Source organism: Agelaius tricolor, unplaced genomic scaffold, assembly GCF_023055355.1.
Source record: "Agelaius tricolor isolate 1412-34295 unplaced genomic scaffold, bAgeTri1.0.p SCAF_1, whole genome shotgun sequence".
NCBI classification, from domain to species: domain Eukaryota; kingdom Metazoa; phylum Chordata; class Aves; order Passeriformes; family Icteridae; genus Agelaius; species Agelaius tricolor.
Window position 1 is genome coordinate 16,879,975 of NW_027269261.1, and position 17,891 is coordinate 16,897,865.

At 39.0% G+C, this 17,891-nt stretch overlaps 1 protein-coding gene across 1 annotated transcript; it reads left to right on the forward strand.

Annotated features, from left to right (window-relative positions):
- The first annotated feature begins 6,799 nt into the window (after positions 1–6,799).
- ETAA1 (ETAA1 activator of ATR kinase) lies at positions 6,800–16,262 on the forward strand. The gene is made up of 6 exons (XM_071425051.1): positions 6,800–7,105; positions 8,632–8,769; positions 9,036–9,112; positions 10,652–10,770; positions 11,071–13,211; positions 15,003–16,262. Exons 1-6 carry the CDS (start codon positions 6,922–6,924, stop codon positions 15,116–15,118), a joined length of 2,775 nt encoding a protein of 924 aa, XP_071281152.1. The 5' UTR covers positions 6,800–6,921; the 3' UTR covers positions 15,119–16,262.
- The last annotated feature ends 1,629 nt before the right edge of the window (positions 16,263–17,891 follow it).

Here is a 17,891-nt window from a genome sequence, read left to right on the forward strand (position 1 = left end):
ACGACAAAAGGAAAAGCCATCTGAAAATAAATGAAAAAAATAATAATCAAAAGGGTGTCTAATTCTTATCTGGGCACTTGTTTGCTCACTCTATGAATTCAGATGACCAAGCCATGGCATATAAAGCTGGAAGGGACACTGGGCCCAGAACTCAATCCTGCTTTAAGGAAGGTGTCATTCCCCAAGGAATGCTTGATGAAGCAATCATTCCAGAGAAAGAAATTCTTCCACCAGAAAACAAGTCAGGCATCAGAAACATAAATTTTTCTCTTGCTTCATTCCTGAAACCAGGGCTCTAAAATTCCAAGTCAAACCTCCATATCCAGTACTAGCTTGAATCTTGTCACCAAAACAACTAACAATGGCAGTTAGGGCACCTGTAGGGCCATGAGGAACTAGTCCTAGACTTCAAATCATTATACAGTGATTACAAAACCACTGTTGGGAGATGGTAACTTCTAATCACTCCAACATTAAAATCAGCAGAAGTTTATGTTGCATAATAAGAGTAACACACACACATGGAATAGGGAGACTTCACTGTTAAGCATTTCCATGTAAACTTGACTTATAGTTAATGGAATACAGGCTCAAAGGATAATGCATAGAATTTATAAAATGAAAGCCTCAAAAAAGGCACTTTGGTAACAGAAATTGTTTTTTCAATTGCAAGCAATGTTCCCTCGACACAAAAATAATCTATCCAGAAATTGCTGAGTATATTGGAGAAACAGAGAGAATGACTGCATTTGGAGAACTTCATACTAGTTTGATCATTGATTTTTTAGTAAGCTATTTAGGCTAAACATTCTCCTGGAACAGATGTATCATCAAAAGCTAAACCTGCTTTAAATAAATAAGCAGTGCGTATTTTCTTCACCAGAATTCATGATCAAAAAGCTCTCCTCTCTCACCATCCACTGCTTTGTGTTTGGTAGCTGACAAAATGCTTCACTAATTTACACTGTAGCGTGTGAGAGTTTTAGCAAGTTGAGGTCTGAAATACAGCTTAGTTTTTGTCACTGATGAAAAAAAAAATCTACAGGATATATAGTAGAGCCACATTTGCCAGGCTTTCCAAACAAACTGGAAATCATTCTTTCTTGTTCTTTAAAGAACTCTCTAACTTGTTTTCCTATAAGGAATAAAAAAATTCCAGAAACTAAGAGAAGAGAACAGAAAACCTATTTGTCACCACTTGATAGCCCGGAGCTATAATATAGCAGGATCAACAGATTTAAGCAAAACAAAACAAAAGAAAATCTTGCTGCCATAATTTCTATTAACAGTTTTTGATCCTTGTTTATATCTTCTCTTCATATATTAATAATAAGGTAGCAGAGGATGCATCTCAGCTGGGAGAGCACATCCTCCATGCCACAGCAAACAATAATAGTATGGACATGAGTAAAAAACTGCGAGACACTCTGAAAGCTCCTTGGCATAAGGAGAGACACAGCAAATAACTGAGTGGATGGGTGATGACTGCCTCAAGACTCCTCCTGATAATTCCTCAGTGCAAGCCAGCATAACACTGATGTGCCCAAGTGATCATACCTGTTCCAGACGAAGCTGTTGAGCTGTATCTAGGCAGCAGTGCACTGAAACTGACTGGCCCAGCTAAGGTTTAAGGCATAAGTCTCCTCTGTCTTGCACAACCCTGACTCTTCTCCTCAATGCAGTTCACTCTGATCCCTGGACAAGAGCTGTGGAATTAAGTCTACATTACAATAAATACCTGAAAGGCCCTCCCAACGACTATCTCCAGTTTTCTGCCAGGGGTCTGAACCTCCAGTGCTCCCTACAGATCTCTGCAACTTGTAGTCTGTTCATTGCCTGACCTAATTCTTCTAAATAGCTCAGCCATTTTGGCTGACAATTACCTCTAAATGCCCAGACACCAAGCAACGGAAAACTTTCTTTAAATTCCAGTTAATGAGCAATGGAAAATGTCATTGCAATGAAGTTATGCAGGTACTTAAGTGCTCTGCTGGATCAGGTCTTTGTGAGCCACATTTTAGTCCCACATTTGATGAGATGTTCTGAGTGTGATTAATAAATTAAGATGAAGCTCTATGATAAGAAGAGGGGAAAAAAAGAAAGAAATAGATGTAAAATATTTTTAATGCTTCTATGGTTCTTGGATGGCATGGCAGAGAGAGAGGGAGGAAAAGAGAATGCAAAAGTATAAACTAGGCTTGTGTAAATTACTCTGACATATAATAGCTCTCTACTAAAAATTCCCAAGCAAGGCTACTTCAGGTATTTTTAAGGTCATGTATCATTTACTGTCTAGGTCAATTTATGCATCAGCAAAAATTGCTGCAAACCTTTCTGGACAGCACTTTAAAATTAAAGGTATATGTAACTGTTATGGCCATATTTTTTTCCTCACCAGTTTCTGCTCTGCGAGCACTTCACCTTGGAAAATTAAAGTAACATTCTATAATAAGTAAAGTCAGTATGATATTTCAAGGCAAGCCAAGGACAAGCTTTTATAACTGTACTATCAAAATGCTATTAATAAAAGCAAAAATACACACATGATGCCTGCCTTCCTCTATGGATGGAAAAAAATATTATCCATTAAGGTGACATTTCAGATATTCTCTCAGTTTTTCCTAAGGTCCCAAAACCAGCAAGGAAACACAAATCTCTTCTTGTTAACTCATGTAATCACACAGTGCTCAATTTTAGCAAACATTCCAAGGCTTCTTAAGATAACACGTGGATAAGCAGGATTTCTGGGATGAGAAAAGGTGGAAAATATTGTACTTTCATAGTTAAATGTTATAAAGGTATCTTGGTTAATTTTTGTTTGGGGTCACAGGGACAAAGATGTATTTATAAATGCATCTTACATTAAGCATCTAAATTCTCTCCTCTGTTCATATAGTTCCCCTCACTGCTGTACCATGACTCCTTAGTTTTCCCCAGGACAATCCATGCTACAGTAAGTACTATTATCTCCTATGAAACCAGACATAGCAGGTGAGGCAGTGCAGCAGAGAAACACCCAAGCTGGCTCTGAAGGGGAAGAGCTGGCTAGAAGAGATCAGGTTCCCTGAGTTACATCTCTCAGTGCCCATCTGCAATCCCTGAGCTTTGCTGAGTCTCCCTCTGTAGAAACACATGAGACATATAGGTACATAGACATTACTTAACTGCTCCTTCCTTAGGAGAAAACATGTTTTAAAGTACCATATAATTGTCCTGAGTTTTAGAGTTTGTACCCACACCATTTTAAAAACAAATTAACCACAGAAAATATGGCTTGGAGAATTTGCTTCTTCACCTGGTCTCAGGTGATCAAAATGCATAGACACATGTTTTCATTGGAGATAAATTATGAACATGTGTGTGTTTTGCTTCTTTCATTTCCAGTGGTTGAAAAGAAATTAATTTCAAAATGAAAGACTGCTCACTTTGAAAACATCACAGAGCATTTAAAAACATACTAGAAAAAAAGCAGTATTTTTCAAATTAATTTCATTGTTTATAATAACTTCCATACTCATTCTTGATATTTTCATTGAAATCATTATTATTGATTTTCCCTTTTCCCCAGCCCTAACAAGAATGAAAGATTAACATAGTCACTTCCCTTTCTTTGTTATATTTATGCAATACATTAGATATTTTGAAAAACTCACTAATGAGACATATTCCGTCCAAGATAAAAATCCTCACTTAAAAGTTCTGGGTTCAAAGGACTTTAAAAATGAGACTTTCTCAGTCCTTTTTTCAATGAATTCATTACACCAGTGGGAAATTCTTAGGAAACTTCTCAGATCTGCCACATTCATTTAATTTAATTTTAGATTTTGTCTCATAAAATACAGTGAAAAGTTCTCAGGCAGTTTATACTACTATTAAAAACTGAACTAACTTTATTATTCATTCAATCTCCTGCATTATTTATCCCTTTTGATTTGAAAGTAGGACTCACAACTGCACACTAGGAGTTTGCTGCAAGTCCCTGGAACACAGCCTCACCACAATTAGCCATTGATCCAGCTGCTCATGCCACACCAAGGGAATGCAAACTCCCTCCTTGAGGCTACAGCTCCACAGAGAAACCCTCCAACATCACAGACTTCTAACACTACATTCCTAAACTTAATAAACAGTATCAGCTCAGAGTTGAGTTCTTAAGCTGCAGTAACATACACACACTTTTATTCATTAGGAAAGTGGGATTTCTTTCCCATTATAAATCTGTTTATCTTATCTATACGTAGAGATTATTTTGGGTTTTGCCATCTTTTGGTAACACAACGTTACACAGGCTTAAATTGATGCAAAAAGATCTCCCATGCAGAATGAAACACATGTTAAATATGCTTCTATTTTTTCTCCAAAATGCTTTTACTGCATGAGTAAAACCTCACAAATGTGTGAAAGACCTGTGGCAAATATTCACATTTTATGAATGGGGTTAGTGAACAATGAGCTCAGAGAAAGGAAGAAATCAAAGAAGGCACTGCAAAATTTGTAACATTCAGTGAATATGACAGATGTTACTTAATTTTCATTACTGATGACAGTATTTCAGATTATGCTTGTTAACAGAAAGAAATACAAGGTAGATTTATGCTTGTTAACAGAAAGAAATACAAGGTAGACCACTGTACAGTACCCAGCTGCTAAAAGGCTGCCAGAAAGTGGTAGGAGACATCAAGATCTAGTAGTACTTTCTAGTAAGTGTGTCAGTTTCAGTGTTTTGCATTCCCTTAAGATGTATCTGCTGCTACTGTACAAAATTTCTTCTCAGTATCTATTCCAACCATAAATAAGCAGCAGGTACCTTACATAGTGCCTATTGCATGAAGTCCAGGGAAGCCATTTTTTAATAACTATAGTGCAAACTGGCAATGAAAATATCCTGCACAGCTTTGCCACACTTCATGCTGATGTACAGACCTACCCACATTGGTATGATTACAAGACAGTAGCAATGTTCAGATATCTATGATGGATTTTGAAGCCAAAATCTTGACTTGCTTTTTCAGTCCTCTTTATATTTTACAGTCTGCTCAATACTTTACAGGTCTGGCATAAACAAGTTAACTACTCAAATGTCACAACTTTCTGTGCTTGCTATAAATTTGCTACATATGTGATATTGTTTCTCTATTTAATACATAGTACCTATTTTTTTCTTGTTAAAATGTGCTCTCTTGGCTTTAATTACACATGAGAATGGAGAAGTGAAAAAGAATATTGTTTGCCTGAGGCCTCAGGTGAAAAGAAAAGGTTTCATGGCTCAGGAAATCAGTCTTTAGTGACTTCAAAACTTCTTACTCCTGATCCACCCTGAAACCCACTGCTTACATGTTACAAATTAAGAATTATCCCAAAGTATTCCCATTAAATTAAATGAAAACCAGGGAAAAAAAAAAGACAGAGTAGTTCACTCCTTGACCCTATATGCTTAATAGATATGTTTTTATATTTATTTTTAGAGGCTCAGAGAGGAAATATTTGCATTGTTACATAACATATACATATGTTTGCATTTATATTGCTTAAAATAATGATGTAGTATCACAGTCCCTCAGGAACCCCAAGCTAATTTCTTATCTACCAAATTTAGGTTCTGTAAGCCTCTCTTCACCAGCATCACCTGCCTCACTGGGATTAAATGATTTATGCCTGATGGGTTTCACAGAATCACAGACTCAATTAGATTGGAAAATTCCTCTGAGATCATTGAGTCCAACTTATGACTGACATGTCAACTAGACCACAGCACTAAGTGCCACAACCAGACTTTCCTTAAACATCTACAGGGACTGTGACTCCCTGGGCAGCCCATTCTAATGCAACCACTCTTCCTGTGACGAAATTCCTCCCGATGTCCAACCCAAACCTCCCCTGGCAAAGATTCATGAAATTTTCTCTCATATTGCTGCTGGTTGGCTGGAAGAAGAGACTGACCACCACTGGGCTACAAGGTCCTTTCAGGGAGCTGTAAAGAGTAAGTAGGTCACCCCTGAGCATACTCTTCTCCAGGCTAAACACCCCCAGCTCCATCAGCTGCTCCTTGTAAGAATTGTTTCTTTGACTCAGTTTCATTGTTTCCTCACCAGTTTCATTGCCCTACACTGGGCTCGCTGCAGCACCTCCATGTCCTTCCTGAATTGGGGGGTCCAGAACTTGACACAGCAGTTGGGGTGCCGCTTCATCAATGGGGGAAGAATCACTTCCCCTGGTGCCCTTCCCCTGTGCTCCTGCTGGCCACACTGTTCCTGATACAGGCCAGGATGCCACAGGCCTCCTTGGCCACCTCTGCACATGCTGGCTCATGTCCAGCTGCCAGTGACCACCACCCCCAGGTCCTTTTGCTGGATCCCGTTTCCAGCCACTCATCCCCCATCTTCTATCATTGAATGGGGCTGTTCTGGCCAAAGTGTAGAACCCCCCAATTGGCCTTGTCGAACCTCAAACTATTGGTCTTGGCGCATCAATCCAGTCTGTCTCAGATCCTTCTGTAGAGCCTTCCTGCCCTCCCGCACAGTAGCATTTCCACCCACCAAGGTATCAGGCCAGAATTTCCTAACGGTATATTCGAGGCACCTCAGGCCAAGCCGACAGCAAGAGTCCGCAGGAGGGCACATCCTGCCTCTCTGCCCATGGCTGAGCTTTTCCTCCCCCAGCTGTAGGGACAGCCGGGTGTCACCACTCTACGGTGGCGGCAGCGCGGGGCAGGAGGACCCGGCAGAGCCTCACGGCCGGCGGGGCGGGGCCTCAGTTCTCCGCCGCGTCCGAAAGCCCGTCCATCCGCCCGCCTCCACAGCGCGGGGCCAATAGCCGCTTGAGGCGGCACGGCGGCGGCCAATTGGCGGTAGTCTCGCTAGCCCGGCAAAATGGCGGTGCCGTCGGTAGCGGGACCGGTGCGGTGCCGCCTTACCGGCCGCCATGCCCAGTAGCCGGCGGAGGGGGCTGTCCCTCGGGCCCGCCGCCCTGAGGAGGCGCAGCGGGGGCGAGGAGCAGCTGACGCGGCGGCGGGCGGAGCTCCCCGCGGAGGAGGGGCCGGTGGAACGTGGTGCGGGCCGAGGCCTGCCCGCCGGGGAGGCGGCGGTGTGCTCGCCCCGCGCTGCAGGTACGGCCTGGGGGCTCCGGCCCTGCCCGCCGTCTCTCGAATCCGCGGGGGAGGCGCGGCTGAGCCGTGAGGAGGGGTTGGTGCGGTGTAAATCTCAGCTCGCCCGGCTCGCGTGCCCTGGGAAGGGGCTGTTACTGTCAAGGGCAGGCTGAGCCAGTGTGCCCCGGGGGCCAGGCAAGCCAATGGTACCTGGTGTGCGTTAAGAAGAGCATTGCCAGCAGGGCAAGGCAGGTGTGCCTGCTCCTCTGTTCAGCCCTGGTGAGGCCACGTTTGGAATACTGTGACCAGTTCTGAGCTCTTCAGGACAAAAGACATGGAGTTCCTGGAACAGGTCCATCAGAGAGCTACAAAGTTGGTTAGTGGCTTGGAGAATGTCTTTTATGAGGAAAAGCTGAGGGAGTTGGATCTGTTTAGCCTTGCAAAGAGAAAACAGGGCACATCATCAATCTGTGTAAATATCTAAAGGCAGGGTGCAAAGAGGATGGACCAGGCTATTCTCAGTGGTGCTGAGCACTAGCATAAGAAACAGGCAGAAAATGATGCACAAGAAGTTCCACCTAAATATAAGGAAGATCTGTACTGTATGGTGACCATGCACTGGAACGGGTTGCCCAGAGAGAGTGTGGATATTCCAGAACTACCTGGTCACAGGTAGTGTGGAGAGATATTCCAGAACTACCTGGTCACAATCCTGTGGTGTGTGCTCTGGGATGACCCTGTTTGAGGGGGAGGTTGGACAAGGTGACCCACTGTGGTGCCTTCCACCCTGACGTATTCTGTGATTCCCACAGCAAATACTGAGAACTAACTGAGGAGAGGATAAAACCTTTATGGCCATGCTAGGCACTTCAGGGCAAAACATCCTCTAAGATATTCCTCCCATAGTAATAGCATCTTCTAAATTATTTCTCTAGGCTTTCACATCTACAGCATCATTTCTAAAGGGTAGGGGTGACTAGCTGAGTTTCACTTAGGGTGTTTAGTTCACTTATTGATCAAAGGCAGTTGCAAGCAGGTTTTGTATACCTACATTCCTGCTTTTAATAGTCCTAGCTGGAAGGGCCCAGGGGAGGAAATATAGACAAATGTAGGTTATGACCCAGAATAGTTTGGATGCCCATTAAAATAGTAGTTCAGCTCAGAGTCCGGGTGAAAGACACAAAGCAAGCAAGAATACAAAATATTCTCTTATAGAGGTATACATAATTTTTCTCTTAATATAAGATTAAGTCAATGTAAGAACTGACATCCTTACAATCGGATCTTGGGTGGAAAGGTGTCAGTATCATGTAATTTTCTCTTATCTCTGTGGAGATATGATTGGCAAAGCTAAGAGTCCTGTATTTCATATCTAGTTTTGTACAGTATTCCTGTTGTGAGTAAAGGAATCCTGGTGAGTGTGAACTTGATTTTTATTCTTGACGTTCCTAATGCATTTTCTTTTGCCTTGACCTGTTCTGTGTTTTAAGTGATTTTTGTCTCTTATTTGTTGTTTTCTAATAAAGATCCTCTTTCTTTTTACACAGAACCATGTTTACATAAAACACCAAAGAGATCATTGAGTAGAAAATCCCGAATACCTACTTTCAGCTCTCCTATTAATGACACTGAGACACAGCAAGAAATCTTTTGGGATTCTCATTCACCAGTTGCACACAGATTAGGTAATACTAAAATCCAGACTTCAGGACATCTGTTTGAGGCATGCAGTGGGAGTGTAGCAAAAGTTATAAACGATTTCTTGTTAAAAGGTTATTTTCTCTTATAATGGTTGTTTGATTTTACTTTCATTAAAAACCCATAAATTCTTCAATACAGCACTGAATCAAGCTCCCATGTCTATAGGTTTATTTGAATTATTTGAGATGTACTGCACTTCATAAACTGGATAGATTATTCAAAATTTCAAGAAGTTTGTTTGTTTTCATAGGCAATGGAAAAAGCAAGCAGACTACGAGTAGATGCGCGGTAGAAATTTCGGAAATTGTTAATCGTATTGCTCCTCAGGTAATCGTAACTTTCTAAAACAATGCTGTGCATGTGCACTAATCAAAAGAGAGTAGTGTTTCAGCCTTAGCCTTGTTTTAGTTACAGTAGTGTCATGGTAAGAGTTGGGCATATAGAAAACTAGTTTATAGAACAGGATTGAATTAAAATAGTAAGCATAGCATTTACTGATTGTTGTGTGAGTCACAGATGCTGTAGAAAAGGGCACATGAAGAGACTTGCAGCAGCTCTATTTTGGAAAGCTTTACTTTCAGAATGCAAATTGCTGCCCTTGGTCTTAAGAATACTGTTTATTTACCCTTAATTACTCATCTGTTAAAAGGTAAGAGTTTTTTCAAATACTAGATTGACTTGGCAGTTGTTTTTAAGCATTTTGAAGAGTCTTGATTGACTGCTGATTTTTGATGACCAAGATGAGAGATATTTTGCAGTAATATAAACATAGTAACCTTGCTTCAATACTATAAATAATTTTCCTCTTTACCCCAGTATCTCTTGCCCTTTCCCTCTTGCCATGAACCTGATGTCCACAGCCCAGAAAGTCAAAACCAAAGTTCTGTTGCATTTGAAGTACAAGAACAAAACATTTAATTCCTAAAATAGATCTGTAGTATTTAGCTTGCAAAACATGCCTGCTTTTTTGACAGGGCTGTTTAAAATATATTTGCTGTTTAAAATATATTTACTGTTTAGCGTATTTGTGATAAATTTTACTAAAAGAATTGGAAAGTCATTGATAAGGAGTGCCACTGCATGCCTTTTAAATAATTACAGTTCTGCCATAAATGTAATCTGCTGCTTATATTCTTTTTTAAACAAAAATAAATTTTAAAAAATGTTAAATTTACTAAGAATAAGATAACCTATTTAAAACTACCCTAGTTAGTAAAGTTCAAATTACTTTTGCTGGCTTACACACAGTAATTTCCTACATCCCATTGCTCTGCCCCTCTAAACAATTCATCACAGTATTGTATCTCCTTCATTTCAGAATTCAAATTCAAGCCTGAACTTTGAAGCTCTGAAACAATTTCATTTAGTTTCTAAATGTCACTTAATTCTGTTTAAAGGCTCTTTTTGTAAATTAGTTGTAGTGGAAGAAGTCAGATTTTTTTCTGTAAGCATACAGAATGTAATTTATTTTAAGGTCTCTAATTTGTTTGTGCTGCTGGCCTCAGCAAGCTCCTTAGTAGTATACTAAAGTAAACTAGATGACTGCTTGTAACATGAATGTGTGTAAACCTGAATTAGACTACTAGACTTGCGTGCCAAAAGTATAATTCAGTTATTTTAATTGAAGTTCTGCTTTAAATTGATATACTTAAAGTGATGCAACTATCAGTGGACAATGTTGCAGTAATCTCACTTAACTTGTTTTTGCTCTTATCTGTGCTTTTCAACAGGCTTTATCCAGTTTATTTAGTTTAGCAACTTTTAACTAATGTAAGATGTGTGTCTAATCCAGTCTTTATCTGAAATAAATTTCTAAATAAATTAATAATCTAATTTCTAATTTCCTGAATAAATCTAATTATTCAGGATGAAAAAGCAGGCTGTAATGAAGACTCCCTTTTAGGAACATGGATTGGTGAGGATGCTATCCCCTGTACACCTATAGTAGTAAAAGGGCGAGCTAGGACAAAGTTAAGTTGTACAAGGTAAGTTACAGTTTTTTCTTGCTCATCATAGCTGGACTTTCATGAAGAAGATTATGTGGTCTTCTATGTATAATGAACCATATAATTGTACATTAGCATATAGAATGCTTTTAACTGTGGGCTTGTTATGTCTTCTTGCAGGGGGTGTATATTGACTGCATATTGGAAGCAGTGGGATTTAGTCATACCTTTGTAGTTGTTAAACTATAGAATGAGCAGCTCATAGGGTCATGTAACTGAACTTGGCCAAACTTTCTCAGTAGCTCTGACTTTATTTTCTGTATTTTCTTTTTAATCCAGAGATCTTAAAATAAAAAATCCTGAAGAGGAACTCATGAAATTGGCTAAGGAGTTTGATAAAAATCTAGTAGAGTTAGATGCTGTTCAGGAACAGGAGAAGCTTGGTCACAACTTCATCCAGAGCACCTCAGAGTCTTCAAGTAATTCTAAAGATGAAATGAATACGAAGAACCAGAAATCACTCCTTGGTGAAGGATCTGAAGCAGATCCTACTGCGTCCCTGAAACCAGTTGGACAGGGCATTGGCATCCCTGTGGCAGAGCCCTGTCAGTCCAGCAGTCAAAAGTCTGTAGACCTTGAGGCTGAAGTAGCCCTTCATGCTCTTTTTGACTCTTCTACCCAGAAGTGCAGCGGACAGTTGAGCCAAGGACTGTCAGATATTTCTTTAAATAATAGTTTTCATAAAATTAAAAGTACGTTGGAGGAGGAGAATCTTCCTGAGAAAGTTGAAGAGACACAGCATGGTAATTCCGAGGCATATCAAAAAGATACTCTGTTTGCAGTAGGAAGCATGGACCAGAATGTACCAAAAGCTGATACTGACACCCTGACCAAAAAAAATCCTCCTACTTTGAAGACACAATTGGTGGCCTCTGCTAAGCTTGCTGGAGTAGTTAATGATGGCTTTGATGACTGGGATACAGATCTTTTGGCAGATGACTCTTTTGTGATGCAAATAACCCAAAATCCTGAACTGCTAAGTACTGAAGAACCACCACAAATTCCTGCAAATCCATTTGTGCGTGATTTCAGTGATGCTAGCAGAGCAAAGCAAAGAAGTAGTGGCAATTCAGTAACTCTTTTGGGGACTATGAGCAAATCTAACAGTTTGCAGTATTCACCTTTGAAACATTCTAGTAAAAACTCACAACATGTAAAATCATGGTCTTTACAAAAGCCATGTAAGACAGAAAACGCCAAGACAGAGACCAAGGCCTTGCATGGTAAATGTGATGTTAAACCAGATAAAACTAAATCTGTTTGGAAGAGTACCCAAAACAGTGATTTGAACCATATTCCTGTTTCAGTGCAATCTGAAATGGAGACTGGAAATGAATCTACTAAGCCTAAAAGCGATGCTCTTCTTCTTTTTCCTTCAAGATTTAATCCTCATAGACAATCAGCAGGAAAACCTGGGAATAACACTCATACTATTTCCTGTCAGTCATCTAGTGTTTCTACCAACATGAAACCTAATGGTCTAACCAAAGTGGTTAACCAAGGTAATACAGGTCACTCAAATCAAGTTGAAATACCAAAGAAATGTCCTCTGTCATTTGATGACTGGAATGAACCGAAATTCTCTGATGAGATACTAGGTATGTTTTGTGGATCCGATAGTCTTTGGGATGCAAACTGTGAGGATGATGAATTGTTATATCAGGTGTGTGATGATATAGAAAAGCAAACTCAAAGCCAGGATGTTAAACAAGGAAATGAAAAAATTAAAACTATTCAAGGAGGTAGTATTAATTCCAGATCAAATGCTGATAACAGTTTCCCAGCATCTAAACAAGGACTACCCAATCTCCTCTTGGTGCAAAAAACTAATGCAAAACAAGAGGCTCTCTCACTAAATGATGCCTGTAGGAATTCATCAAAGACAGTGCATGGGCTGGCTACAACAGGTCATGTCATGAACTGTAAGAACATCTCAAATCCTCTGACTGCAATCTCGGGTCCTTCTGTGGAGTGTAAATACACACTCCCTAAAAACTGTAATCAAGATACTTCTGAAGATACTGCAAAGACTGTTTCAGGGAAATGGTACAGGTCAAATTCTGTGCCAGCAGGAGAGACAGGTTCTGAAGTAAGTCCTGTTAATGCAGTAGATATTTTTAGTAGAAAAGCACTCGACAGTTCACATTTCTTGTATAATGCGGGAAAGATTCCAAGTAGCACCTCTGGTAACAAAACTTCACTTGTGCCTTCAAAGTTTAAGTTCCAAAAGATTAACAATTCTCAGGGTGGTCATCATGTAGGGTCTGAGAGTTCAGGGAATCATTCTGGCATTGGAATTACTCTGCAGGATTTGGAAGGAAGCAAGAATCAGGTGAATGTCACTTTGCACCGCAAGCTTGACAATAAGAAATCACCTTTCAAGAGGCATCTTTCAGAGTCATTTGCACAGACTACATCAGGTATTTGTCTTTATTGTATCACTGTTAGACTGTTTGTTCCCTTTCTGTAGTCAGAATGTCAGAGAAATTCATACTGTACTGCAGCTTAAAACAGGCTTCAGTATTCATCTATTCAGTTAAGGTGTTAGCAGATGTTCTAAGGAGAATCTGGACTTCATTTTCTCAAAAATTAAATTGTCTTGATGCATATCTTGAATTCCTGTCCTTCAGGACACCTGTTTCCCTTCCACTTCTCTAAATACCTCACACCCTCTCTCCATAGACACTCAGGTTCCCTAGGATCAATTATAGGCTGATGCAGCACTCAGCATACCATTTTCTTAAACCATTACTTAAAAATACTGGTATTTTGATGCATAGTAAAACCCTAGTTAATGATGGGACAGGGGAAGAAGACACCAGGTGATATGGAATGCCAGTTTCTTTATACTACTGTACACCTGGAATTTGGAACCTCAAATCACTTGATACTTTTCAGAGCTCAGCCTCTGTTGTTTGCTCTGTGGCTGAAATTGCCAGTGAAATATTGTTGTGTTATCAGTCCAAATACTAAGATGCCCTTTCATCCAGAAGAGAGGTCAGTCACTTCTTTATTCCCAAGAGACCATCAGTAATATTCCATGCTCAGTGTTACTTACTGGGGAAATGGAGAACCAGTCAAGTACCAGTCAGTCTTATTTTTACTTGATCTCACAGCTTGGCAAGGTTTTAATCAATATTTTTTCTGATAAAACATGCCTTTAAAAGTGTCCTGTATTAACCTCCATTATAAAGAAGCAGTGTTGCAAAAGCAACAAAACAATCAATTATTGAAGAATGAATATTTTATGTTTCTTCCCCAGCAGAGAAGCATATAAATGGAAAGTAGCAATTTTGGATTATAAGGGGAAAAAAGCAGAGAGATAACTAGTTATTCTGTGGAATGTTCTAGAGAGTAAGGGAATGAATGAAAATAGCATAGATTTTCTGTACAGATAAACCATAGCTTGCTTCATCTTAAATTTTAAGGGAAAGGGCGTTAACCAAAAAATTGATATTAAGTGGTCCTTTTGAAAATTGCTATTTAATTTTTCATGGACACTTTTTTGTGAGAAACAAATATACTCTTTGTTCTATTTATTCACTTCGAATACTTATGAAAAATACATTAATTGGAAATTGGTGTATAAAAAATGGTAAAATTATTGATATGTTCAAGGAGTGTTCCTGTTTGTTCCAGTGAGGTCAGGATTTTATAGTATGGGAATTTATAGTTCTGTAACACACCATATAAAATGCTATGCTTAGCTATCATGTTCTTGTCTCCTTTGCCAATTTTTATTGCTACTTTTGACCTTTTTTCAACCTATCTTGTTTTATTTGTGTGACACCTGTACTGTATCTGACCCCTGTATCTATAATATCTCCATGTTCATATCTCTGCCTAACTCACTAAATTGTAGAGCCCTTTTCACTCTGATAGCCTTAATTTTCTTAATCCATCACCATCTCCTATGTTGACTCTGATGTCATAAGGTTCACTTGAAGGGCACCCAAGTAAAATTTCCTTGAAGCAAATGTGTGCATCCCAGTGTTTTCATTGGGAGGTAGTAATCAGTAGCACTACAAAGGTCATGCATCTTGCCCCCTTCCTGCCTAGGGGACAGGATAGATGAGCCTTTTTTAACTTGGGTGCCTAGTGTATCAGAATAGTGTGCTCCTGCCATAGATCTTCAAACACTGGAAATGGCTAAGTTAAAATACTTATTGAACAAACCTGAAGCTCCTAATACATGTTTTTTTTATTTACAGTGTCTGTGGTAGAACAAAAAAATAGAAAATGTTCTCAAGAGGAGATTGAAAGAAAAAAACAAGAAGCTCTTGCACGAAGAAAGTCCAGAACACAGGCATTCTTTAAAGATGCTTGAACTTGGAGTGTATTTTGTCTGTGGAGTAAGCTTTTGGTAGGGAAATACTGTAATGCTGGAAGACACTTTTTGAACTCTGTTCACAGCTATTGATGGCATGTATTTTCTGGTTTTGAATATAAAAAGATCTGGAACTGAACTATAACTAATACTCTGGAGCTACTTAGTTTTAATTAAAAGCTATCAGTTATAAATGTGTAGTCCCAAACTACATTCAGCTAGATGAAAATTCTGTTGAGGTCACATGTTGAAATTATATGGCCTGAAAATCATGAAAGTATTGGTATACTCACATAATGAAAGTGTCAAAAACAGACTGGATGTGTTTTGGCTGTATTACCGCAAGTATTCTAATCTATAACAAGACTCTCAAGTACACACAGACTAAGAAATACTAATGTTTGCTCTCAGGTAGAAGAAAGTTTTAAAATGTTGGGTTAAATAAACTACAATCTAAGAAACATACAACATCAAAAAAATGATGGAAATGAACAGACTTTGGAAAATGTGCTCAGTTTGTCTCTTACTAGGAGTAAGAACTGTACATAGAGAAGGAAGAATTTATTAACAAAGTTTCATTATGTGAAAAAGTGTCCTGCAGAGGACATGTTATATTCTTTTAAATTCCTTTCAGGAAGAACTTATAAATACCTTAAGGAAATTAGACCACCTTTTTCTAAAGTCACATCACCAACCTAATTAAAAAAGGTAGCCTATGCCATTTTACCAAATCATGAGCAATACATAATACATTAGGTGAAATCTCAACTATGCCTCATTTTAGCCATCTGGGTTGTACGTATTTTCAAACAAAGGCTAAATTAACAAAGGTTAAATTATAAGAATGCTGTGTCATGTCAGCTTAAGGGTGTGATAGAATTTTTGATCTGATAGATGATGTAAGGCTCAGACTGCAAAAACTGCTTCTGGGTAAGCTGCAAGATATTTTTCAACTGAGAAATATTTATATGTAAACATGTGACACTATGAAAAGTGACTGTAATTTTTCTTTGTAAATAAGTAACTAGGAAATGTTCCTCCAAAGGTTGGGGGAAGCTTTTGGTTTCTGTAGTATGCCGTTTTTGTAACTCTTGAAAATGTAAGTATTGTATATTTGTAAGTCATCATTAAACTTTTTTTCACATTTTTCTAGTCTGTTTTTGAAAATACTCTACTACAGAAACTGGTAAAAGGGAGTGAAATGGGGATTCCATATGGGCTTTACCTGAAGCCCTCACTTGGTAATTTCCCTAATTACTCGATACCTCAGTTTTCTACCCATAGTGGTGACAAAGTGCTTCCTTTGATCCATTTAAGCTAACAGTCCTTGATGGACAAACTGTTTCAACATACAACCAGCTGCAGTGCAGTCCTGAAGTATTTACCTGGGGTCTTTTTGCTTGTATTAACCACTGTGGGATCAGTGTCAGTTGATTAAGGCCACCAAAGCCCGTGCAGGTGCCCAGTAAGCATTATAGTCTGTGGCTGCAGCTCCCTCCCCTGCTACTGTTGAGCAATATATGATAAGTTGGATTCATTTACTGATCTGACTGAAAATTAACCCAGAAAAAACATTTTTCAGCTTTTCAAAGAAGTTCATCATAATACCCTCCACAGCTAACATACCATGAAATAGCAAGATTTTGTTGCATCATCAAGCCTCTGCTGGCAGTTTTGTGTTTAAAAGATTTGCATGTTCATATGCCAAATAAACGCCAAAATATGTAAACCCCAAACAGCAGCTATTGGAGAAATTTGATTTATCCAGACAATATAATTTGCTCTGTGTATCTGAGGTATGCTTTTCTTAGTTTAGACTCTCCTAGAACACAATCAGGTAACAGGCCAGATGCCAAGCAAAAGGCAATGAGAAAAGGCTACTACCATCAGTATTAAATATGAGAGTTACAAAAGTGGCTTTTAAGGTACTGATGCACGAGAATGTTAAATTGAGAAAGATAAAAGAGAGGCTTTTGCTACAACAGTGTTCAGCTTAACCATCATTCCCTTCCCAGTATGTTTCCCCAGATACAATTCTGTAAAGAAACCAGGGTAAATTTTGTTTTCAGGAATAATTTTGTTAATTACAATTTGAGAAGATGAAAGGAAGGAGCTGTACATGTTGAGTATTTTTTTTAGGAAGGTTTCATTCTGTGATGTGAAAGGACTGACTTTTAATCAGGTTTGAAATGGGGGTAAATAATGGATAAATAATACAGGCTAACCACATTATAGTTCCCCAAGCTCTGCATGGAAATGACACAGCCTGAACACTGTGTGTTGTTGAGCAAACTCAGAAAGTTTAAAACCAGCTAACTGCTGATTTTCTCAGCATCCACAATAGAAGGGTCCTGGAGCTGCCCACCTAAAATGCCACCACTGCTCTGTCCTTGAATATACTGGCCAAAATATACTGGCTCATCCTTTATCATGAGTGTCAGTGCTGTAAAATAAGAGTTCAGTGTATGACAAGGGGAATGCTCTTTCCATGGAATGTGTGGAAAGAACCCCTTGCAAACTTTCCAATGCAGTGAGACTCCAAAAACTCCATTTTTACTAATTGTCACTTCTTACCCATTCAAGTACTTCCTATGTGGTGCTTATTTAAACCATATTTAAAGAATCTGCTGGTCAGTGTGACACATACCAATTTTGATAGTGAGGTAAATGCAATTTATTGCTCTCTGCTTTTAAACTAATCATGATGGAGAGACTTTGTTATTTATTTGTTATTTATTTTACTTTTAATAAGTGCCTATTTTTTGATAGTGAG